The 25,414-nt window shown below is 50.4% G+C and overlaps 1 protein-coding gene, 1 long non-coding RNA gene and 3 other non-coding genes across 5 annotated transcripts; 3 read left to right on the top strand and 2 right to left on the bottom strand.

Annotated features, from left to right (window-relative positions):
• Positions 1-3,350: 3,350 nt before the first annotated feature.
• Positions 3,351-23,252, bottom strand: ALOXE3 (arachidonate lipoxygenase 3). Its single transcript, XM_036896167.2, has 15 exons — positions 22,796-23,252; positions 22,000-22,204; positions 20,850-20,931; positions 20,194-20,313; positions 19,743-19,868; positions 17,616-17,719; positions 16,962-17,134; positions 16,073-16,216; positions 15,780-15,983; positions 15,600-15,686; positions 14,894-15,063; positions 14,155-14,276; positions 9,376-9,476; positions 8,640-8,810; positions 3,351-4,216 (listed from the first exon to the last, which is right to left on the bottom strand). The coding sequence occupies exons 1-15, from the start codon at positions 22,940-22,942 to the stop codon at positions 4,037-4,039; spliced, it is 2,136 nt and encodes a 711-aa protein (XP_036752062.2). The 5' UTR covers positions 22,943-23,252; the 3' UTR covers positions 3,351-4,036.
• Positions 23,253-23,279: 27 nt separating this feature from the next.
• LOC130683448 (uncharacterized) lies at positions 23,280-24,144 on the top strand. Its single transcript, XR_008997172.1, has 2 exons — positions 23,280-23,566; positions 23,807-24,144. It is a non-coding gene; the product is annotated as an uncharacterized LOC130683448 (long non-coding RNA).
• A 24-nt stretch (positions 24,145-24,168) lies between these two features.
• On the top strand, positions 24,169-24,241 carry TRNAK-UUU (transfer RNA lysine (anticodon UUU)). Its single transcript has one exon. It is a non-coding gene; the product is annotated as a tRNA-Lys (tRNA).
• A 544-nt stretch (positions 24,242-24,785) lies between these two features.
• Positions 24,786-24,857, top strand: TRNAQ-CUG (transfer RNA glutamine (anticodon CUG)). Its single transcript has one exon. It is a non-coding gene; the product is annotated as a tRNA-Gln (tRNA).
• A 436-nt stretch (positions 24,858-25,293) lies between these two features.
• TRNAL-UAG (transfer RNA leucine (anticodon UAG)) lies at positions 25,294-25,375 on the bottom strand. Its single transcript has one exon. It is a non-coding gene; the product is annotated as a tRNA-Leu (tRNA).
• Positions 25,376-25,414: the final 39 nt, after the last annotated feature.

Genomic DNA, 25,414 nt, shown 5'->3' with positions numbered 1-25,414 from the left:
ACGCTGATGACTTGGACTTGGGACACTAGGAGCCTGATGATGCAAATTTGCATCTTAAGGTGCAAATGCCAATGTAAACTCTCCCAGCCTCCTGCCCTCCTGCCTTCCAGCTTCTCCCCTTTTCCACCAGGGGCTGCTTGGACTTGGTGAGGAGCAGGTAGGGTGGAGTGAGAATTGAGGCTCATGGACTTGTGAAACTGACCTTCCAGGAACCTCTAGGATGCAGAGTCCTGGGCAGTGGGGGTGAGAGGCCCAGAGGCACAAAGGTGTCCCACAGCATAGGATGGAAGAGGGCCTTGGGAAACAGGGAAGGGAGCCAGTGGTGTAGGAGAATCTGGGTGTCACCACAAATGGTGGGGGTTTACCTCCATTCCCCAAATCTGCCTCCTCAAGCCATAAAGCACTATAAATAGGTCCGCCCCCAGCCAATCCCTCTGTCCCATAAAGCAAGAGTAGTGGCTCTGGTTTTGATGAGGGCTCAAGTCTGGAATGGGAATTAGGTTCCTGAGGCAAACAGAGATACAGATGGGGATGGTAGGGATGTGAATGTGGCTGCAGACATGGATGGGATTAGGCATGAGGATGTAGATGGGGCACTTCCCAGTCACGATCAAAATGTGAACGAATGACTTTGGGTAGGTGCTCCTTGGGCTGAAGAACTGGTTCTCCTGGACCAGGGGTGGACTGAGAGAACAGGAGAGGCCCCTGGGAAGGATGCGAGCTCGCTGGGTTGGTTCACAATGGGCCACCCACACAGGAAGCTGAATCGTCACTACTGGGGCAGCCCCTGCCTTACCCCACCCCAAGCCCTGCTCCACCCCCCTAGGAAACAGAGAAAAATATCAAACCAGGTCACTCTCCTGCTTAAAGCTCGCCAGAGCTTAAAATAGTGTTGCCCTTAGAATCAAAACCAAGGACTTACCACACACTACAAGACCCTGCGTGACCTAGCTTGTGGCCGCCCCTTGGTCACCTTATTCCAGCCACTCTGGCCTTCTCTCTGTTCTTCAGGCACATGTCCTTCAGGGCCCCTGCACTTGCCCAGTCCCTGGTCTATAACAACTCACCCCAAACAGTTCAAGTGTTTTGCTCTTGTCACCCAGGATTCAACAGCCACCTCCTCAGAGTGGCCTACCCTGACCAGACCAAATGTCCCCGCTACCTTCACCTCCAGTCATGCGAACACCCTGCCTGGGTTCATCTCCAAACTGCACTAGTAACCATCTGCAGGGACTTCTGTATGTGTTTATGTGTGTGTTTGCTGTCTGTCTCCCTGTAAGCCAGTGCAAGAAGGGTGGTGAATTCACAGTTGCTCCTCCACTCTCTTGAGAGTGTCTAGGGAGACAGGAGCCATGAAGCAAACAGACATTATAATGTCAACGCTGGTAAGGACCTCCAAGGTCTTCTTGTCCATTTACCTGACCAATTTGGGCCACCAAGGCTGAGGGGCTTGCTCAAGGCCAGCTGGGGAGAGAGGGTTGGTGTGCCTCCCACTATGCCATTCACCTTCTGAGTAACAGGAAAGCATAGCGAGGTCCAGGGTGCATGCTGGCAGAAGCCCCCTATCTTCCAAGGCTCAAGCTTTATGTGAGCCTCTTCCCCACATCCTGTCCCCATAGATGCCCAGAGCCCTGGCCGAATCCTATGCAGCTGGGTGTGACTCCCCAATAAATCTGGCTTTCTGGGAAACCAGATTCTACTGACCACCTCATCACTTCCTCTCCAACTCAGAGGCATTTTTAGGATGGGCACGCCCTCTAATGCTAAGTTTGGTTCAGGCCAGGGAGCATTCATGCACTGGGAAGGACAGGCTGCCTCAGCGTGTCCTGACATCATCGATCACTGGGCTGTACGCTGGTCCTGCTGTTCTAAGGGGCAAGGCACATTCACCCTCTGCCACAAGGGGGCGCCAAATCTGGTGATTTTTGGCTAAATTATTAGGTTGGAACCTGCAGGTGAGATATTCCCAAACACACACCTTTTAGTGTCAATGGCATGGGGATCCTCTTCCGGGATCACAAGCGCAGGAAATGAAAATCTGACCAAAGACTGCCCTTTTCCCCCAAGGCCCTCTCCCTCTTTGCAAATGGAGAATGGTTGAATAGGGAAAAAACTCTTGGGCCAACCCCCCTGCGGCAAAGAGATGGGCAGTGGTTTTCTTTGGGCCTGTAGGACAGTGGCTGCTCTGAAATTCCAATGTAACAAAGCCTCTGGGGTGGCAATTTAGGAAACATGGTTAGACCTGGAGATTTCTGTGGAGCTATGCTTGTACAGCAAACACGTTTTGCTTTTTTAGATCTTGGAAGCCAAGGCCAAGCAGCTGGAAGATCCCACTGACTGGAAGGATGCACACTGACCATGGTCTAGAGAGGGGCCGTGAGACTCTGCTGCCCAGCAAAGTCCTTGCCCAGATGACACTCTGGGTGTGTTACCAGGTATTGAAGCCACAATTCCCCTGCCACCAGTGCACAGAGATGGAGGAACAGTTACCCCTGACTCTGGCCAGAAAGGCTGTGACCAAGGTTTACTCAGGCATAGAATTTGACTCAGGAGGCAGGGAATGTAAGGGGGCTGGATCGAAAGTCAAGGAAACAGGAAACCAGGAGAGAGAAGATATGGATGCCTGTCTTGAGGGCTGCACAAATCTCCATTTTTAAGGGCCATGGGGCTGGAAAGTAGAACATCAGACTCCCCAGATTACCATCTGGTTCAGTCGGGATGGACTAGGTTATGCTGCAACAACGAAGTCCTGAAATGTCAATGGTTTAACTCAATAAAAGTTTATTTCTCCTTCAGCTCCATGTCCAACCCAGGTCATCAGAGGGCTCTGCTCTAGTCCCTCAAAGACAAAAGCTCCTGGAAGCACCATCTCAACATAGACTTCTAGAACAGCAGAGGCAGAGAGAAAAGAACTGTGGAGGAGCTCATGACAGCAGTTAAACTCCAATCTGGGGATGGCCTGCATCATGTCTGCTCATAGCTCATTGGCCAAAACTCACCCATGACTCCACCCACCAACAGGAGGGCCAGAGGTTAAGTCTTCCTTGGGTCCCGAAGAGAAACCGGATTTCAGTGGCAACACTAATGACACCACACCCAGAAGCTGGGTTCTCAGGCTTTGCAAAATACTTGTTTTTTCTCTGTCAGCCCCTTGTGTCTGGATATTCCTCTACTTTCTGATGAATGACACTCTAGAAAGTAAAGGCCTGTCTGGGTAGTGGGTTGAGCTGGGAGGCTTCCTGTCTCAGGAACAGATGACCCAGGGATTAACTGTTTCCCCTTCCTTCTCCAATCCCCTGGCACCCCAGCCACCTACATACACACACATATATACATCAAAACAAAAATGCAATGGGAGCCAAATATGTTAGTTTTTATTGAACTCATTGGGCTCAAGGACAAAAAAAGAGGGGTGATGATAGATAAGACACAAGCTGGGGAGACAGCCCCCACATACCCAGGCCAGGGAGCCTGACCCTGAGAACTTCAGCTAGAGGTCCAGGTAAACTGGGCTCTAATTCTAACCCTCCCCTTAAAGATGCTAGGTTCAAAGGGGACCACATGGCAGATCCAGGGTGCATATTCTTTCCTGTCCAGTTTCCAGGCACTTTCAGAGAAGCAAGTTGGTTTGGTTGGTCCTAGGCTTGGAGAAAGTGGGAACAAAGTGGAGAGGTACAAGAAAGAGTTTGGGGGTAGGAAGGAGAGCTCCCAAGCTGGGAGTCCCAATGGGAGGAGGTAGATTTTCACAGAAGTTGCCCAAAGTAGGGCAGAGGTGATGGGGTTCCTTCCTTTGGGAGGGCCTGTTGTGCATTTGACTTTAGCCAGTGGCCTCTCATCCTGGGCACTGGTGCACTAGTCTCCCGCGGCTCAGGCCCAGTTTGTATGACGCTAAAGCACTGTTGGGTGGAAAAGGTCCCCACGTGCAGAGAAGGTTCAGGCTGACTGGAAACAAGGAGGACAGAAGGGCCTGGAGGACCCTCAGAAGATGGCCCTCCTCATTCTTGGGCTTTTCTCCTAGGGTGACAGGTGGAGGGGGTTAAATGGATACGCTGTTCTCGATGAGGGGAGGGTCCAGGTAGGCATAGGGCAGGGCCAGGCCCCGGTTCCGCTCCCGGATGTCCCGCGAGATCTGGGCCAGGCGGCTCTGGAAGGCGGCGATGCTCCGTCGCGGGGCCTCCTCCGTGAAGTGTTCGTCCGGGTAGGTGCCCAGTGGCCGCTGGAAGAAAATGACGTGCCGGGTCAGGATGATGCTCAGAATCGGATGAAGAATAATGAAGAAACACATTTGCCAACAAATAACAAAGCAGCTTCCAAGCTTACGACCCTCCCACAGCTACTGTAAACCCCTCAAACCACGACCGCAAACCACCAGTGCACGCACCCTGCACAGGGCAGCCGCGACCGCACAGCCTGCAGAGTGTGGGAGCCAGAGTGGTGGGCCCTGCGAGCCGGCCATCCGAAGGTGACGGGGTTAGTGCGCCCTCTGCTGGCAACCCCCTGCCTGTGACTGACTCGGGGAGTGCGTCTGAAGAGGATGGTGGTCCAGGGGATCTTTAAAGATCCCTTTCAGTGCCTGACCCACTACTCTCTGAACTAAAGGAACACAACCACAGTCACAACAGATCTGAAATCAACGTAAACACACTTCAGCCAAGAATATGCCTACTACCCTACAGTTCCACAAAACTCAACCCCTTGAAGGCAACCAGTTCCGAAGCACCTTCCCAGTCAACCGACTTGAGAACTGCCAACACAATCACATCCCCATCCTCTGACCGGGGGTACGGCACCACCAACCACAATGAAGAGAGACCGCAATGACCTCCGGGTAGTGCCACCCTGTTGGCAGTACAGGACTGCCCCCTTCTCCGTGATCGCACCACACAACCAGTTCCCACTACAGTTCACCACCCCAGCCTCCTACCCAGCACACACTTCCAGGCCAATATCACCTTCATATGAAATAACTGTTGCCAATAACTCTTGACGTTTAAAAAATTCTTTATTTTACTGCACTGGCATGGCCCTCCAGGACAATGTTAAATCACAGCAGTGACAGTGGCATTGTTTTCTTGTCCTTGACCTTAGTGAGGCGACCTCTGCTGTTTCACCATAAGTACAGGGTTTTGTTTTCTCAAATATACTTTTTATCAAAACCCTGTATGAGAGTTTCATTATAGACTGAGTTTTTATTAGTAATGGCTGTTCACATTCATCAAATGCTTTTTCAGCATATATTGAGATGATTATATGGTGTGCTTCTTTATTGAGGTAATGAATTATGTTGTTAGATTTCATAAGGGTGAACCAACCTCTCATTCCTGTCATTCCTAGAATAAACTAGACCTTGTCATGGTGTATTACTGTTTTACTATTTGCTGTTTGTTTTACTATTCTCTTACTATTGGCCTTCATTAGCTGATGATCTCTTTTTAAGACTGTTGTAGCTAAGTGGAACAAGTTTATAATTTTATCTTCTTAATTACAGCTAACATGTTGCAAGCAGTTCACCTGGACTATCCCAAGGGCACAACAATCCTGTAAGACAAGTACCCTTATCATTCCCACATTATAGATAAAGAAGCTGAGGCTTAGAGAGGCCAAATTACATACCCAAAGCCACACAGGTGGGACATGTGGATTTGGGACTGGAACTCACTACCTTAGACCCCCATTCTGTCTCAACAGCCCTGCCTTTGCCAGCTGCTGGTATCAGCATTCCCAGTAAAATAACTTGGGAAGCTTCCACTTTTTTCTAAACTTTGAAGCAGTTTGAACGATTTAGGAATTACTTGTTCCTTGAAGGTTTAATACATTCTCCCTTTGCAAGGAGAGGGTTCAGATCTTTTGACAACCTTTTCCACGTATGTATGGTTTTCACCTCTTCTGGTGTTCTGTTTATCCTAGAAAATAATTTATTTCATTGACATGTCCAAATTTGCTTGCATAAAACTACAACTAGTATTTTATGTTTTCAATCTTCTCTGTATTTGTGGCTGCATGCCTTTTCCACTCCTAATGCTGTACATTTGTGTTCTCTCTTGTTTTTCTTGATTAGAATTGTCTCTGGTTTCTTTATTGGTCTTTTCAAAGCTTTATGTCTTATTTACTAAATTGACATGTAATTTCTAAAACTATAGTGTACTTGTCAAAAAAGCCAAACACAGAAATACGACAGACTAGGTTGAAAGCCCACTTCCTAGCTGTGTGACATTGAACAAATTGCTTAGTGCCTCTGAAGCTCAGTTTTCTCCCCTGGAGAATAGAACTACCATTGATTGTACATTTATATGCCAGGCATTGTATTAAGCATTTTAACTATAAGCTACTTATTTATTTTGTGTTTTAAAATAGTGTATATAAGGTATCTGATTTAATGACTGAGATATAAGGTAGATCTGATTTAATGACTGAGACAGGGTAGATCATCCGGAAGTGCTGACTGCTATTGTTGTCATTATAATTTTCCAGGTTAAACTTCCCATTAGCTTATGAGGAGGGAGCCCTCCACCCTCATCCTCTTGCCTACTCATCCCTTTCCAGTGGGATACCATGATTTATAATAATATATACTTGTTCCTGTTCCTGACATAAAGCCCCTAAAACCCTTACAATTTTGTAAGTGATAGGGTGTTAAAGGTGTCTTTTGTTATTCATAATCCCCTTTCAACCACACCTGTGTTTGTGTTAATGAGGTGACTTCTGGAAAGCCCCTAAAGTTGGGGGCTAATTGCCAGGAGAATCAACCTTGGGTTTTTCAGTTCCATCCTCCAACCTCTGGGGAGGGGAGAGGGACAGGAGGTTGAAATAATCCCCAGTGGCCAATGAGTTAATCAGTCAGGCCTAGTAATTAAGCCTCCATAAAAATCCCTAAAGTAGGAGTTCAGACCTTCCAGACTGGTGAACACATGGAGGTGCTGGCGGGGATGGCCCCTTTCTCACACACCTTGCCGTGCATCTCTTCCACCTGGCGGTTCCTAGGTTGCATCCTTTCATAATAAACCAGTAATCTAGTGAGTAAACTGTTTTCCTGAGTTTCTGTGAGCCATTCAAGCAAATGATTGAGAGGGGAGTTGTAGAAACCTCTGCTTTATAGTTGGTTGGTCAGAAGCACAGATGACAACCTGGACTTGCGAACTGGTGTTTGAAGGGGGCAGGGGTTGGGGTGGGGCGGTCTTGAAGGTCTGAGCCCTTAACCTGTGGGTTCTGAATTAAATTATAGGACACTTAGCTGGTGCCGAGGAATTGCTTGGTGTGGGAACAACCCCCATACACTGGGTAGCCAGAGTACAGAGGGAGAGTGTTGAGGGCAGAAATCAGAGTATTCTGCGAGTAGACAAAAAAAAGAGTTTTTTCTCTATAATGACAAAATATCTCCAAATCCTTGGGAGATGGGACCAGAAAAGAACTCTGTGGACAAATTTATGGCATTCCCAGGCTATGAGAGAGTAAGTTAAAACTTGTTGGGAGAGACAAAATATCTTCACCAAACCGAGTCAAGCATGAGAAACGAAGATATTCACGTCATGTCAGAGAAAGCAAGACTAGGAGGGCAGAGGCATGACTGATAACCCAATGTGCAAATGGAGATGATGCTAACTGGTGATTAAAGGAGAGCCTACTCAATGGTCCCTCCTGCCTCCAAAATTGCCCCTCCCATCCATCCACAGAGGTGCTCTTGCTAAAACACAAAGTTAGCCATGTCATCCCAGGCTTAAAACTCTTCAGTGGTTCCCACTGTCCTCTGAATGTGCCCACACTGAACCATTTATCCTACAAACACCAACAGACTCTCACCTTCCCTCCACTTTGTTTTCCTTGGTCTTGTCCTTCCTCTGCCTAGACTAAACCTGCCCCTCCTTTGTCTGCCAAACTCCTGCTTGTCTCAAGGTTTCAGCTTAGATGTCACTTCCTGCAAGAAACTTTCCCAGGTTCACGCAGACTCAGTCAGTTTCCAGAAGGCCAGTCCTCACCTCTACCCCTAGTCTGTAAGCTCATGAGAACAGGGTTCCTATCTGCTCACCATTGTCTGGCACACTGTAGTTGCTCAAGGAGTGCATGCTGAAAGAAGGAATAAGTACATCAATAATTCCTACAACACTGTGGTGCCCTTTTTCTTTTATCTGTGTTTCTACTCAACTAGACCATAGCATTCTGGGAGGTAGGAAGATCTCACTCAACGTTATGCGCTTGGTGCCCAGAGCTGCAGTGCTGGTCTGATCCCAGCACCCAGCATACTGACCCAAAAGTCCCAGCATCAGACTCCCTGTCCAAATATGTGGTGCTGAATGTTTGGATGAATGGATAAGTGGTTGGTGGGCGAATGGTTGATGGATGAATAAATGGCTGACTAAATAAATGGATGGATGGATGAATGGATGGACAGATGGGTGGATGGATTGGTAAACTGGTAAATTGGATGGATGTTGTACCCTGGCCACTAAACTGGTATTTGCTTCAATGTATGTTTTTCAGAGTCAGCTATCATTTCCTGAAGAAACAGAAGAACGAAGGCCGTCAGGCAGTGAGCATAAATGCCAGCAGTCAGTCCCCAAGCCCCCCCAAGACAGCAACCACCACCTCCACTGCCCAGGCCCTGCAAGCCCCCACCGCCACTCGGCCCCACCCACCAAACGCACCTGGTCCTTAGGCTCTTGGCTGACCAACCAGAAGAGGAGAAGGTTGTTACAGGTGGTATTCACTTCTGGGAGAGTATCCAGGTAACTCTTCAAGGTGGTGGTCCCCTTGGTCTGGGGTGGCGGCTGCCTCATGGATGATGGGGCATTGGGCATCCAGGACCCAAAGTCGTGCTGCAGAGACCCCCACCCTAGCTGAGTCCGCTGGCCAGAGTTGGGGGACCAGCTCCTTCATCATTATCTCTGATCCTGCCCCTACCAGCCCAGGTGTTGCACTTGGGAAATGAGGGATGGTGGAAAGGGAAGAGAGGGTAGGATATAGGGTGGAAAGTTCCAGAAGTGGGGCAGGAGCCTGGCTCATCCCTTAACACTCTCCACCCAATGTTCCAGGACTGGATGGAGTGAATCACCAAGGAAGCAGGGGCACTCAGAGAGGAGGTAACCCTCGCAAAGGGCCTTGGGCTGGCATGCCACACAGAGCAACCTGATACTCCACCTAGCCACGTCCCAACCATGACAGGGTCCATAAATTCTACTCCCTACACAACACCAATTCGAGTCACCATTACAATCTTGGACCCAGCTCCACCCCAGTCATCATCCAACCCCAGCCCTGACCAAAAACCCACCCCAACCCTGACCCACCCATGCTTGTAACCCTAACTCTGGCCTCACGTCCACTGCTGAGCCTAACCTTGCATGGCCCAGTGTCCCCCAGGCCTGCCCTCTACGGCCGCACCTGCCCACTGTTGACAGCGGCATGCTGTGCCGAGCAGTTGAAGATGACTGCAGTGAGGAACTTCGCCAGCTCTCCTGGGGTGCATAGCCGGCGTGGGAAGCCTGGGTGTGGGAGGAAGGAAAGAGGGTGTGGATGGAGGGGACTGGACTCCTAGGGGCAGCTCAGGGCTGGGGCTCACCACAGGGGGAGAGGGAGGGTGAGGACTGAGCATTTGGCTACCACTGTCTTTTAACTAAGGGTTGGGCTGAGGTTAGAGAAATTTACCACCAAGGTTTATGGTCTCTGAAGGGGGTCAGGACAGGATGCTGGGTGCTGCGATCAGACCAGAAAATGCCCACCCGACAGAGCTCACCATGGAGAAGCCAGGTTCAAGTGAACAGCCAAGCTCACTGCTCCCCGACTACCAAGGCACTTCTGTCTGCAGCCCACATTAGCACTTATTGGTTGAGTTCTACAAAGTTCCCCAAGACTTGTCCAAGCACCCAGGAGTAGATCACCCACTGCTGGGCTTAGCAGCAGAAAAGATGAGCAGAGTGTGTTACTCATAAATTCATAATGATGGAAGCAGAAGGAGCTCTAAGGCCAGGGCCTGATTCTTTGAGGAGAGAGCAGACCGGGCAGAAGTGGGCCCTGGGGCTGACGTGGTTAGGGACTTCCCTGGAGGAAGAGAAGGGGCCTCTGTGTGAAGAACACGTGAGCTTTGAGTAGAAAAAGATGACAGAGGGAGGCATTTTCAGGCCCTCACTCCTTGTCTCCCTGTACATCACTGGTCTAATCCAAGTCGATGGCTTTATCCACTTCCCACTGGCTGATGGCTTCCAGATTCACAGCTCCAGCCCTGCACAGCCCCTGAACTGTAGACTCAGCACTGGGCACAAATCCGCAGCTACTGCCTGACGTCTCCAACCCGAAGGTCCACGAGCCCTCTCACCTGGAACATCTGCAAACCCTAATGCTGGACGCTCCCCTCCCACCCCGCAAAAGGCTCCCACACCATCCCGCCTCTCTCAGTGGTCCCATTTCTGTCCTCTTTCTCCAATTGCTCAGGTGGAAACCCGTGCACTCACTGCTCTTGTTTCCTCATACTGCACATGTCGGCAAACACTTCCAGAAGCCAAGCTCATCCCACCACCTCCAGTCTCTACCATCTCCTCCTGGATATATCTCACTGCTTCCACCCTTGCCACTGACAGCCTACTCTTCACATGACAGAGTGAGTGACCCTTTAGAAGCATAATCTGATTATGTCACCCTTGCTAGAACCAGCTAGGGACTCCCACCTCCCACACCTTCCCATGGCCCTACTTGATCTGGCTCTTGCTCCTTCTCTGGCTTCATTTCCTTCCCTACGTTTCCACCCGACCTTACTCTACTCAGCCACACAGGCCTTTCCCAAAGCCCACAGACCTAGCGGTATGCCCCCACCCCAGGCCTTTGCACTTACTATACACCTGCCTATATGCTTGTACCTCAGTTATCCACAGAACTAGCTCCTTCAGGTCTCCATGCAAATATCACCTCCCCTGAGGGCGGTCAGGGGCCTTCCCTGACCACCTATCTGAAAGAATCCCCCTACCTTGACATGCTATATCCCCTCATGCTATTTTGTTTTTCTTAGCGTTCATAACCACCCAACATATTTATCCTCTGACTCTTCCCACAAGAACGTTAAGCTCCATGAAGGCCAGGATTTTTGTCTGTCTTGTTCACTGTTTAGCCCCAGCACCTAGAACAATACTTAAAGTTAAGCACTCAGTAATTACTAGTTGAATGAAGTGAATGCATAAGAAGGTCAGAAGTCACATTGGGAAGGAAGGGGGCATAAGCAAGGTGAAGGGACAGGGAGGGTACTTGTTGGAGGTGAGACAGCAGCAGTGTGCCAGGATTACTGGGGCGGTGGCCCTGCAGGCTTGGCCGGCAAACAACAAAAGGCTGGGAAAGGTGGGACTGGTTGAGAAGCAGCTGCCACGGTGCAGGAGTAAGTAGTGTGAGGACTGGAACTAGGGCGGCAACAGCGGGAAATGATGGGACAATAGGCATGAGCCACCCAACTGGATTGACAGAGAGAGGAAGGCAGAGGGGAAGGTGAGTCAAAGATGGCTCCAAGGCGTGGAGTCGGGATGTTTGGAAAGAGGCTGGGGCAGCAGGACAGAGAGGCTTCGAGGAAGAGCCAGGTACCTGCCTGGGTGTGTGGGAATTTCCTGAATATTCTGTTCGTGGTTGATATTCTGGCTTTAGGGCTGAGAATAAAAAAGTAAGGAAGTCAGGCCATCTATGGGAATTTTTCTGAATCTCATATTGTTTTTTTCTTTCCCCTTGAAATAGGAGAGCAAAAGTCATACTGACTGAGGTTAATGAGCATGTTTTGCCTTAAAATGTATGAATATAGAATAAGTTTATACTGTCAGAAGAGGTTCTTCAGTGTGAAGATTGTTCTGATGTATTAAATCAGAGACAAGTTTAATAAAGTAAGGGAGATTTGAGCCAATAGTAATTAGTCTCCCTGTGGCTCTTCAATAGGGAACAGCTCCAAAGACAAAAGTAACTGCCTTCAGCAGGGGGTGAGGAGTCAGGGTCAGAACTGCCCTTGTTGAATCTGGTTGAATCTTGTTGTCAACAGCAATTGTTGAACCTGGGCAGTGTGTAAATGTGTGTTAACCATTATTCATTACACTCTCTCCTAATTAAAGGTAGGCTTACAAAGCCTGGGGAGGGGTCACCTTTTCAAAGATCCCAAAGAGATGGGCTGTTACCACCTTAACCTAGAAATCAACGTTAGCATCATTAACAGTGAGACAACCTGACATTATGTGCCTCCCAATATGATGCAATGTAGAGAGCACAGCATCATTTGAGAAATATCCTTGCCAAAAACATTTAACCTTTAGATATTACTTCCAGTTGGCAAAAAACACAGGAAATAGAGGAACAAGATAAATGACATCATAGGATGCAATTAGATAAATTCGAAGGTGAGGCATTCTGCAGAACAACTAGTCCTGGGGTTTCAGTAAGTCCATGTCAGATTCATGTAATTTAAAAGAGGGGGTGGGGGCTGTCCTGAATTAAGAGAGACTTTAGAGTCAAAATAAACAACCATATCATGTGGTCCTTGATTGGCTCAGGCATCAACAGGATCAACTGGGGGAAAACGGGACACATGAGGAAATTTGAATATTGACTAGATAAGAGGGTGATATTGGAATTATTGTCAATTTTGTTAATCATGATAACAGTAATATGGTTGTTTGGAAAAACATTGTTCTTTCGAGTTGCATATTGAGTAGGAGTAAAATGAAATATAATACTTTAAGAGACTTCAGCAATAAACAAAAGCAACAGATTAATCAAATATGGCAAAGATGTTAGCAATTGCTGAATTTGGGCAGTGGGTAAATGGATGTTAACCATTATTCATTACACTCTCTACTTTTATGTATGTTTAAAATATACATTACATTATAGTCTCTACTTTTTTATGTGTTTCAAATATTCTGGGTTGCTGTTTTTTTTAAAGCCCGGGAGCCCATTGCAGGTAGGGCTGCAACAACTGTTCATTCTGTTTGCAGGTGACCTGAGATCACCCCTTCTACCAGACAGAAACTCCTCTGGGAGGCCACCAGAAGTACTAAGCAAGCTGAAAGCCACATCCCTTCTGGGAGAGAATGTCCCAGGCAGTGAGTCTTCCACCCTCGGGCCAGGCCAGGGCTGGGGGGATTGAAGGATGGACATTAATGCCACTTGGAGCTTTTCCTTTTCCCCCACTATACAAAATATTGAGGCCTCTCCTGCCTTTTCCACTGCCTGGAGTACCAACCACATACTATAGTGGCACTATGGAAGTAGCCTGTGAAGAGTTGCAAAAGGTGTATAATCTGGTGAAGCCAGGAGTTATTCTATCGTGGGATGACTTATAGTTTTCATGTGCTGGTCTCAAAGGTGATAATGAGATGGCTAAAAAGGTAAGTCCTTCAAGGAATGGGGGATGGGCGACCTCCAAGTCTGGAATCAGCTCAAAGAAGGAACAGGAGAAAGGGTCAATCCCTTAGGGACAGGGAGAGAAAGGAGACAGTGATCCAGGACAGGCCAAAGCAAGGATGCGGAGACAGCAGAGGCCGGGGAAGAAGTGGGAGGTTCAGAAGGACACATCCTCCCTGGAGCTAAGAGAAGACCTTAAGCAAGGCAGGGTGGTGTGGGGCATCTGCTTGGCACCGAAGCTAAGCAAAGGAGGATTAAGAGAGGGCCACTGGTTTTGGGTCTCAGAGGCTTCTTAGGGAGTGTCAGTCAAGAAGGAGAGAGTTAGGGTGAGTTAAGGAGGAATCAGGCAACAACAGGACCAAGCTACTCCATGAAGCCAAAAGAAGTGAGAGGGGTTGGTGGCTGGTAGGAAAGGCCACCAGGCAAGACAGGCATGAAAGAATATGAGAGGATTCCAGAATCCTTCATGTTTAAGGCTGGAGATGGCTCCTACCACACGATGCAACACATCCTCAGAGCTCACCATGCAGAGGTGAATGGATGGACTTGTGTAAAGGTTGTGGAGGAACCAGAGGGACACATTGTAGCAAAGCGAAGCAAAGGCTTTGGAGACCGTGGGAGCAGGCTCTGCATTCCACCTCTGCTACTATCTGTGTAGCCTTCTCTGTGTCTGTCCCTCATATGTTCAGTGGGGCTAGTAATAGGAGGTACTTCAAAGGCTGGTCCATAAATAAGAATGGGGACGCTGGGGGGAGCACTGGGTCATTGAGCACCTGTGGCTGGAGGACTGAGAGGGGGTACCTGAGCTTTCCCGGCCCAGGAACGCCTGAGCAAAAATCTCGCCAACCCAGGCCTGCAGCTCCGTGTCCTGCTGCACAGACGCATCGCTGGGATAATAGTAGCCCACGATTTCTGAGACAAAGCTGTAGGAAAGAGATGCCCAGGTTAAGGCTGTGACCTTGGGCTCAGGCTTGACCAGAAAACCAAGGCCCAGTGCCACTCAGGCTGGGGAGAGACAGACAGCCAGGGTCCACTGAGAGCCCACAGTGGTTCAATGAGAACGCCCAGATCCAGTTGGAAGGCAAAAGCCCAGGCTTCCCTCAAGTTTTACCCCAGAGTCATGGGAGCTCTGAGCCTCCTTCCCATGCAGGGGGTTGGGGGGAGGGTGCACCAAGGAGGGTCTGACTCATGCTGCCACCCCTTTACACTCAGCACAGCACCCAGGAGAAAGGAAGACCTGCCTGTCTGGAGCTCCAGTCCACAGCTAGCTGTTGGACGTGCCCTGACTCCTATGGACACCCTGTCCTTCCCTTCCTCCACTGCATTCACGCACAGCCAGCCCCATCCCAGCCCACAGCTACCTGCCATTTCATAGGGAAGCCCAGCCCCAACTCTCATTCTTCGGATGCTCCAAACGGCCTGAGAACACTGGAACCCCTAGCACCAAGTGCCCAGCTTACGTGAGCATGGGGCTCCACAATGCCCCTGGGTCAAGAGGCCCTGGTGGGGCCAAATTAGCTGCAGAGTCCCAGGTACACACCTCTCAATGGCCGCCCAGATCTTAAGGCCGTCGTCTCGGTAATAGTAGTTGGGGATGGCCAGGACACCGCGGGCCCGCAGGCTGTCCGGAAGGCAGAAATTGGTGTAGGTGAAGTGGGCCAGACCCGTGCTTATGAGGTAGAGAAGGCCTTGCCTCCCGATGGACGTGACCTGAGGACACAGCATAGCTCGGCTTCTTCCGCGCCGGCCCAACCCCCACCCCAGGGCTTGGGGACATGGGGCTACTGAGTCATCAGAGGGGATCAGTTGATCAAACAGTCCAAGACCACGGATCAAATATCTATAAGGGTCTGATGCGCGCTGCGGAGGTTCCGGCCCTACCACGTGCATAGGAAGTAACCCTTAGGTATTTGGCAACTAAGAGAAAAACGAACTGATGGCGGGGAGGAGAAAGCTGGTTCAGCGCAGGGTCAGCCGTGGCGGGGGCTGTGTGATCCAGCTGTTTGCCCTGCCCACCTCAAGGAGCCTTTGGAACCTGGGCCTGAGGGGGTGGGGCCTGTGGGTGGGGTGGGGGGCAGGGCCAGGGGTTGGTGGGCGGGGCAAATAGGAGACTGAAGGGAGGGGAGGGGCTTGTGGGGGAGGGCTGGCAGGGACCGTAGAATAGGATTGGAGGCTGTATAGGGATTGTAGGCGGGGCAAAGCGCACTCGGGGACGGAGCTTCAGAGGCGGGGCGGGAAGGCCGCACCTTGTCCACTAGGCCTTCAGGGTTGAGTAGCGTGGCCCGCGCGATGGTGTTCACCTGCAGCGTGTATCTAGTGTGGGGAAGCAGGAGCTGCAAGCGGGATGAGGTCACAGGAGCCGAAGGTCAGGGGAGAAGGCCGCCCTGACCCCGCCCCCTCTGCCCCCGCACGGGGGTCGCACAAACCTTATAGATAGGATGGCAGAGAGGTAACTGACGCAGCGTGGCCATGGCGAAGGCCTCGCACAGTAAATGCGTGCACAAAAAGTGCGTGTTGTTCTCGTGCACCAGGAACTCAGAGTTGCGCACCCACGTCTTGGCCAGCAGCCAGTCCCAGTCAGAGTCAGTGGGCAGAAAAATGGGGTTATCTGGCCCTGGGGTCTGGCTGAGCTGCGACCAAGGATAAGAAAGAAGAGAGGCTCAGGAGAGCCAGTGTGCCCCCTGAAGCCCCGCCCCCGAAGCCCCGCCCCAGGCCTCACCTGGATGGCCAAGGGCACCAGCGCCCCCTGGGGATTGAGCCACAACAGGCAGAGTGGGGCGGCCACGTACTGCTTGCGGCCGTTGAGGCAGTGGACCGGGGCCTCCGCCAGGATCCAATAGTCCGCCATGAAGATGTTCCCCCTCTGCGGAAGGCGCACAGAGGCTCAGAGTGCCCTCCCCACCCGCGCTTCGCTTCCCTCTGTTCTCGGCCCACTTCCACCGCAGCTTGGGCCTCAAGAAATACTTGGTGCCTGCCCTAATGGCGAACGCTGGGTTCCTCACCCTTCCCAGAATGTCGGGAATGAGGTCCTGCTGAATCCTTCTTGTGCAACCTCTCACCTGGCCTCCCAGCTTGGACCAGCGAGCGTCGTCTCGCCCCCTCTACCTGGTCCTTCCCACTCTCTCTACTCAGAAAACCTCAGTGTGTCCAAACAGCAAAATCAACGCACAACGAAAATTCACCAAGCATATCTCCACCCTTCTGGAGGATGCCTGAGGGCTTGGCTGCCCCAGAGAGATTGGCTCAGTCATCGTCCACACCCTCAGAGCTGCTAGTTAACACGGTTGTTCTTGCTGGATCTGGTGGCACTGCCTTTGGCCTGTCCTATAACAACCTTCGTTGGGCTGCATCACCTGGGATCTTGGAGGCCCCAGAACACAAGTGGGGCCTCCTTCTCCAGGCTGTCCTGCCCATTCATTCCACTTCGCCAAGCCCCATCTCAGGCCTCAAGTCATTCGGAGCCCCATCTGGCCCTCATCAACACTGGTTCTACTTAAAAGGCACAGGACCAGGGCTGCCCAGAGGGTGAGGCCCACACGTTGGATGCATCCCTGGCCATATCCCCTTACCTTCCACACCCATCCCTTTCCATACGGCAACTCACCCACCTCTAGCTCTGTCTGCAGGCAGGTTCCTGGTCCCAGTAAAGGGGCCACCATATCATTGGTGACAGGCAGTTTGCTGGGCAAGCTGGAGAGGCAATGGAGCATGACAGGATTGACACCATTCAGGTACTGGTACCCAAAGAAGCAGTCCTCATACCAGTGCTCTGTGACATACTCTAGGAGGCAAGAGAGGGAGGCTGGTAGGACTGAAAACTACTTCTCTAGATCCTGCTTCTGCCCAGCCTTCTGCTCATCACTATGGCTTAGGTCAAAGAGGTGGTGTGACTTGCTCAGTTGAGTGGCAGTGCAGGGATTTGAACCTAGGTCTGGATCTGAAGTTCACAACTTTTGGTGCTGTGGGTAGGGGAAGAGAGGAGAGTGCCCCTGATCAGGATCAGGACTCCCTAAATGACTTGACCCTCTGCCAGGTCAGCAGAGTACGTCTCTGTCCTCACTTCCCTATATTCTCCCCCCACCCAGAGGAAGGGGAAATGCATGGGTTCCTGAGGGGAACCTATGAAATTGCCACCAGTGAAACCAGGAGCACTTGCCGAAGGAATCCAAAACAGTGGAAGAGGCCCTTTCCCAGGAGGGGGCAGAGGGGTTTGAGCACCAGGCGGGGTGGGAGACAGATGTCTCCTGCCTGGGTCTGCACACCTGAGGTGAAGGTCTTGTGGCACCAGAAGATGTTACGGATGTCATCCAGCTTCTTCCAAGAGCCTTTGCGGTCTAGCAGCCCTCGAAGCTTCATGCCCAAGGACCTGAAGGGGAAGGGTGAGGTTCAGGCCAGAGGCACTGTGCCCCCAGCTTAGAGGCCTTGGGGGACCTGTCAATGCCCAGAGCAGAGGTGCCTAACAATCCCCCTGGGAGAAAAGTCTAGTGGCCAGTTGAGGTTTTGTAGGGGTGACTCCACATGTGCATTTGGCATATGTGGCCACATGGTGCAGACAAATCAGCTTCATTGGCCTGCTTTCTCCAAGCTTCCATCTTGTCATAGACCTTCCCTGCCTACAGGTCAAAGCCCCAACTGGTAAGGCTGGCCAGGAACCTCCATCCAGTTTCTACCATCCTTTCCAGCTTTTTCTCCTACCCTATGCACTAGACAAGGCCAACCATGGCCTTCTCACTAAACATAACCAGAGACGTACTTTGTACACTGACTGGCAAAAGTCCAGTTGGCAGCCTGGGCTGTGCACTTTTCACTTTGTGGATGTCTGGACTGTTTGCATATTTTACAATGAGCATGTGTTATTTACAATCATAAAAAAAACACTTGAAATGAAGTCTGCTTTCCCCACTTGTTCAATGTTTTAAGCTGTGCCTCTCCTAGAAAGTGATCTCCTACATCTCTAGTGTCAAGCCTATCTGTTCTTGTGTGTGCATCTTAGATGCAACATCCTTCATGAAGCATGGCCTGATGCCCCCCCAAACACACACCTCATGTGCCTTTCACAAAAAGCTCATCACTGCCTGCATTACACTGTAAACTCAACGTACTCATATCATCCTCCATTGTACTGTGGGCTCCTCAGGGCCAGGACTGGGCTCTGTACCCCCAACATATCCAATTCATAATAATCACTCACTAACTGGGCCAGATGAAAAGCAAGGGAATAAAACATAAACATCTAAGTGTGTGGCAACTGCTCAGTCAAGCAGACTGTGTAAGGATGCTGATGTGCCATGAAGAGTATGGCCCTTAGGGTAGGGAATATTAATGACCTCACAAGCCCAGGGACACCTTCCTATGTGTCTACTAAGCTGCTCCCTCCTCACTCCACAGCATTTGCTGAGCTCCTGCCCAATAAGGACCTGGGGATGGGAAACGGGCAGAAGAGCGGTGGTTAAAGCAGAGGCTGAGGAGGCAATAAAGGAGAAAGGAAAGGTCTTCCCTTTCCAAGAGCCTGCCACAAAAGCCCTTCAGAGCACCCTGTAGTTGCCCTACACTAAAGCCCAACTACTGCCCCTGGATGGCTGTGAAATGCCAGCTCCCTCTTCCCACTGGCCTTTCTTTGAGCTCCATGCAGGCAGTCTTGGTGGTCCCCCAGGCCCTCACTTTCCTAGACCTGCATATCCATCTGGGGACCAATTCAGGTGACTGCCTTCTGAGATGTTCTCTGGTCCCTTAGCCCTGACAGAGCCTCAGCTGTTGAGCTAAGCTGCTGCTGACCCCTCTGATTGCTAACTGCTCCAACTGCTAAGACAGTCATGCCCGGTCTCCCCCATGGCACTGTGAGTTCCTCACGGCTGAAGACTCTATCCTAATACTTAACAAAAGATGTTACTCAGTGACATCTTTTGGGAGAGTATTTTGTGCTGCGTGTTATCTCATTTAATTCTCCCCCAAGCCCATGGGGTAGGTACAACTATTACTGTTATTCTACAAATAAGGAAACTGTTTAGAGGGAAAGAGGAACCAAAGAAGTATTGGTTCTGGAATTTGAACCTGAGGTGGTCTGACCCCACTTCCTTAAAGCTTAAGGGCTAGACCTCTATGTCCTACTCCACATGATCCCATGGTCCCATGGTCTGCACAGAGTAGGTGCTCAATTAACTGTATTGGCTTGAAGAATAAAAAAAGAAGGGATGACAAAGGAGCAAAGAGGAGGAAATGGGGAGATAGAGAATGGAGTTCCCTAAGGAGAAAAAGAGGGAACCTGAGGGCAGAGAGGAGGAGACAGGGGACAGGAAAGGGGGACTGTGGGACAGAGGTGTGCATGTGCATCCAAGAAGCAGAGGCCAAGGCACAGTGAACAGGAGTGCAGGGAATGGCAGTGTCCTCACGCAGGGATGGCATTGAAGAGCAGCGAGGTCATCTTTGTGGTTGAGTAGCGAATATTGGGTTCCATGTGCAGCAGGGATGGGATGTCAATTTTCATGGGGAAGCCAGGCAGGTACTGGTTCCCACCACTGGGAAGGAGGGAGCAGAACGATGGAAACCAGTCAGAGGGACCTGCAGCCCACTCCCCTAAATCCTTGCCCTCTCTCCAGGCCCCAGGCCTCCTCTAGCTCTGGGCTCCCCTCCCAAACCCCAACTGCTGTGGGCTCGGGCCTGAAACCACGTCCTCCTCTCTCCCAGACTCCTGGGGCCATCCCCACCCAGTCTGTTCCTGCCACTTGAATTAAACTTCACGTGTTATAGATCCCACTCCTCCCAGGCTGCCTGGGCCCCATCCTCCAAGCAAACTTCTCTTCAGGCCCTTCACCTTCTTCCCAAGCCTGAGGGTTCCCTCACCTGTCTCCCTGGTCTGCACAAGGTGTCCTCTTGGTCAAGGCAAATTTCTTGTCTGACTCCATCTCCTCAAAGCTGCTGACATCCACAATGCCAGGGAGGCCAGGGGCATAGACTTTCCAGCTTCCAGGCAAAAGAAATCAGAAGTAGGAGCCAAACTTAGGGTAAACATAAACCTTAGCTTTTAAAGACATGACTTTAAATTAAAACTCCCAGAAGTCACCCATTTTCTGGGTACGTGACGAAGAATTGGAAATTTCTCCTTGAAGACTTCAGATCAGGATAGAATTTGAGGATGAATTGAATGTCCAGGCTGGTTTAGAGCTGGGTTTGTGTTAAGATTAAGATCATGGCCAGTTTGGGGGTGAGGCTGAGAATGGGCTGAGATTGGTCAGGACTGGGGTCCCGTCTGCTACCTGGTCACATCAAAGGCAGCCGGAGGTTGGGTGTGGATTCATTGATGGTATCAGGACAATTGTTAGTACTGGTGTTCTGCATCTGGACTCAGAGTCAATATCAGATTGAAATTAGGGTTAAATGAAGGTCTTGATCAGAGTTGAGTCCCCACGGTTGGAACTGAGGTCAGAGTTAGTAACAGTCTGATTAAGGATGAGGTCAGAATAAAGACAAGGAAAGAAGTTAAATTAGGCCACCCTTACCGGTAGCATTCCTGTCGGGCCTGGAGTTCCCGATTCCTATGATCCAGAAGGAGGGGAAGGGAGTCCTGACAAATAGTTCTTGCTATGGAGAAATGAAAATTATTCATCGTATAAGTCTTTTTTCAAACAACACCTCCTCCATCAAAGTTTGCCTAAATCTCCTAATCCTTGAACCCAGTCCCTCAGGGGCATGGATTCCGCATGTTCTTTGTACGTTCCTCAGTAGAAGGGATTCAGACCAACCTCATTCCAAACTTATAACAATCTTCTTAATTGTTTGCATGTTTGTCTCCTTTCTAAGACTAAACTATCTGGGGACAGGAGTCACATTATATTCACTTTACATAATCCCAGCATCTAGCATGGTGCTCGGGGACATAACATGCCCTCAACAAATGACAATAGTGAGTATATTTTGTGAAGTGATGAATGGACATGCTATGATGAAAGAGGAGGGTTCAGAGGTCTATGAAGAACTTGCCACAGGCTGAAGGGTAATTCACTCTGCTCACCTTAACCTGGAGCATCAGCTCTCATCCCTAAGACTCAACACTCAGAGCAGCCCTAGCCTTGCCTCTCTGATCAGACAGCTCAGGAGATATGGGGCTCCAGAGGCTTGAAGGAGCTTGAGCCCAGCATCCTTGAAAGACCCCCAAATTCAAGAAGGATTCCTAATAGCATCTCACAGGAACTTCGTCCATCACAGAAAAGCCAGTGGTGGTCAACAGGCCCTTTCCAGTTAAATTCTCTCAATATTCAGGGCTTCTCCACCTGTTGAAATCCAATTACTCAGCTTGCAAGTTAATTCCTCTCCAGGCTCCAGAGGAATTCACTCTGGGGAAGTGCAGAGAGCTTCAGTGGAAAGCAAACCATATCTGTGTGTGTTTGTCTGTGTCTATGAATGGTGTGAGTATTTGTGAATGTGTGTGTCTCATCTCTGTGTGTCCAGGGGATAAATACTGCCCAGAAAGGCAGAGGCTTTCAGAGCTTCCAGAGGCTCACCTTTTTCAGGAAGTATCTACTTGGGATCTCTGAGTTCCAGTTAATCTAACCTCAACTATATTCTGTACACCCTGTGCTCTGCGAGGCCCCATCCCTAATCCCAACAGATGCCTTCTGCAGCACAGGCCAGCCACTGCCTCTGGCCCACCTGTTCCAGGTCGCAGCTCTATGGTGCAGAAGCCCTCAATCCACTGATAGCAGGGGAAGTGGGAAAGGGTACCATCAGGGGCAGTGACACAGATGCGACTGCAGTACCAGGAGTCCTTGGGGAAGAAAGCATAGCGCTCCTTGTGTAGACGCAGCAGCAGGAGCTCACCCAGCTCTGCTGAGCAGCGTACCTTGTACTTCTGCACCTGAGGAGACCAAGAGAGTGAGCAGGTGAGAGGCAAGGAACTGCTAGAGCCATCCTTGCACCTTGTAAGGTGCATCTACACCCATGCCTATTCTGACATAAAAACCTGAGTTGCCACTAACCCATGTGGTGCTTTTGTGTGAATTAGAAAAAGCAGCCAAGCAGGAGTAGCCACAGCTTCCACAGGCACGGTGTGTGAGCGGAGTGGCTTCTGGATTTCACCAGTCTCCCTGGCTGCCCACACCCATGTGGATAGAAAATACTGGGGCCTTGTAGAGGCAGGCAGAGAAGAGGAAACCCAAGCTCAGAGAGAGCGGGCAACTTGCCCAAAGCCCACCTTCAATTATGGGAGAAGATAGGAAGCCAGAAGAATTCTCCTGACTCCCTGCTCAGGGTTCCTTCTTCCCAGCCCTGCCTAGGTAGGGCTTATCATCCCTAGCAAAGACAGGGACCAGAATAGGAAGGAGGTGGGCGGGCACCCAGAGTTCTGCAGAATGTGATGAGTCCGGGAGGAATTACCCTCCCCTCCTCCAGGGTCCCCTCCCCGCCAGCCCTTCCAGGGCTCGCTCTTCCCTCTCTCCTCTGTACTCACCGATCCAGTGGCGAGGTCCCTGCCCACTCGATCCAGCAGCTGCTTCGGGCTTTCACCACACGTGCCCACCAGTGTGACCAAGATGTTGTCCAATGTGCCGGCCATCAGGTAGGGACCAGTGGTCACACACACGCGGTACACGGCCATGATGCAAGGGAAGAAGGGATGCCCTCCCCACCCCCAGCAACGTTGGCCACAGCAGCAGCTCCCCTGGAGGAGGTGAGCGGCAGGCCAGGCAGGGCTGGGCTGCTGAGCCCCCTGGATGGGGGTTGGCAGCGCAGGGTTAGCTTCTGAAGAAGGGCCAGATCTCTTGGGGATGCTCCTGGGCTCTCTCTCTCTCTCTGTCTCTCTCCCAGGAACTCACTGCCGCTGTTCACTGAGGGCTCCCTCTCCCCGCCCACAGCCTTGAGCCCTAATAGCTGTTTGCTTGTCTCTGGCACAGCCGCTCCCTCTGGCTGACTGGACAGGGCTCACCCAGCTATCAGGAGCCTGGGTCGCACGGAATGGGAGGGGCCAGATGCTCCAGAAAAGAAGTTGGTGACGCCTGTATGACTGGGACATTGCCCTCCTCTTGGTCAGGGGCCGACTGATGCCCTGGGGTCCTTGTCCACCCACTCCCCAATTTCCTCTCAAGACCGTTTCCTCCTCTCTCTCTTAGCCAGAACCCGGCACAGGGCACCTGCATTCCTACTTGTGCATCACCCATGTGAATCACTATACACAAGTGAGCCACACTTGGCTATAATTCACACGTGACACAGCCACACGCCGGTGAGTTGCACACGCATCCCTGTACACTGCATGGGGGTCAGAAACAACTCTCCTGCCACCCCCCACCCCTCATCCCCGACACTCTGCACTACCATCCCCACGCCCGGCTCCCTGTGTTCCCGGTCTTAGGTACGCCAGATGTCGGTCTCTCCCTTGGAATGGGTCGGTCAGGAGACCGAAATCGGTTCCAGGGCACAGCGTCTTTAGTCCCCATGGTGCATTCTTTTCGCTCTGGGCCAGCCCTCCGCCGTCGAGGCTGTGGACCGGAGCGGGGATTCCGGGGTGCCTAGAATCCGGGTCCTCAAGACAAGACTCTCTCCTCGAGGGAAGCCTCCAGCCGGCAGCGGTCCCGCGCGGCCAGTCCTGGTACTGCATCGTCCCCGCTTTCGCGGCGTTCCATCCACAATGGCCCAAACTGGGCTGGGGATGTCCCCGGACGAGACCGAGAAAGCGCAATCTGGAGCAGCGAGGCTCCAGCTGCTTCCTCCTGATTTGTGCTGCTGTCTTCTGAACAACCATGTGCAATTTACACTTGATTCGGTCAGGCAAAACCTTCGTAAGTGAAAGCTTCTTATATCATGAAGTGAACGATTATGTTATGGGCCCGGATAGCTCAGTCGGTAGAGCATCAGACTTTTAATCTGAGGGTCCAGGGTTCAAGTCCCTGTTCGGGCGTGTGTTCACCCTTTTATACGCAATTGTTTTTGGTACAATTAATATTTACATTATTTAGAACAAAACAACGGAAAACAGTGACGAAAGCACTGTTGCTTTAAAAATGAATCCGTGATAAGCGCTTCAGGTTTTAATTTTTAGAAGGTAGAACGAATAGCAAGCAGTGAAGGGAAAGTAGAGATGTATTTTGTAAGCGAATTTGAATTTTCTAGCAACCACATTAAAACAAACAGAAACAGGCAAATTAACTTCAATAACATATTTTATCTAACCCAATAAATCCGAAATCGTATAGTTAACATAGAATCACTCTTTTAAATTTCTTAGTGAAATTTTCAGAATCTTCTTGTACTAAGCCTTTTCAGTATGGTGTGTATTTTACACTTACAGCACATCTCAATTCATATTTCAGGTGCTCTATAGCGGTGTTCATTCTATCTGACAACTATTTTCACTCTGTTTTCTTCTATACGTGGAGAGGCGAAGGAACATACAAAACAGGAAGTTCAATAATATGTATTTCTAGAAATAGGCAATAACAGAGGGTTCCATGGTGTAATGGTTAGCACTCTGGACTCTGAATCCAGCGATCCGAGTTCAAATCTCGGTGGAACCTTACGTTTTGCTTTCACAATAGTGTCATTATGTTCTATTAAGTAACTTTTCATATGTGAGACTGTCTAATGATCAGACAGGATCTGAAAAGAAAAATTAGGATACTATTTTTCGAACTTTTCAGACGGGGTGACTGGAGCCTCTAAGATACTGTCAGGAGAAAATACAGTAAGTAAAATATACAGCAAGTTGTGCAAATTTTAAGAAATACTATTATTTGAGAACATGTTTAAGCGGATACCATTTATGAAGAATTTAAAGTTACTTCAGTAGTTTCCATGAGGTTTTGGTTTGGGTTTGGAATGCCTTTAATCTGGAATATCACAGAAGGAAGACAGTGGTGAGACTGCTAACGAGGAGGCGACATAAAATTAAGAACACAGACGAAATATCTGCGGGGGACACACGGTTAAACAAACCCCAGAAAAACTCTGGCCTGGCAGCGGTGGGATTCGAACCCACGCCTCCGAAGAGACTGGAGCCTAAATCCAGCGCCTTAGACCGCTCGGCCACGCTACCTGCATGGAAGGGCTTTTTTCCTATAGTCTTCCTAAAAGA

The sequence above is a fragment of the Manis pentadactyla genome, chromosome 4 (genome assembly GCF_030020395.1).
Source record: "Manis pentadactyla isolate mManPen7 chromosome 4, mManPen7.hap1, whole genome shotgun sequence".
NCBI classification, from domain to species: domain Eukaryota; kingdom Metazoa; phylum Chordata; class Mammalia; order Pholidota; family Manidae; genus Manis; species Manis pentadactyla.
The sequence above is the reverse complement of the archived record's forward strand: the minus strand, read 5'-3'. Positions and strand labels throughout refer to the sequence as shown.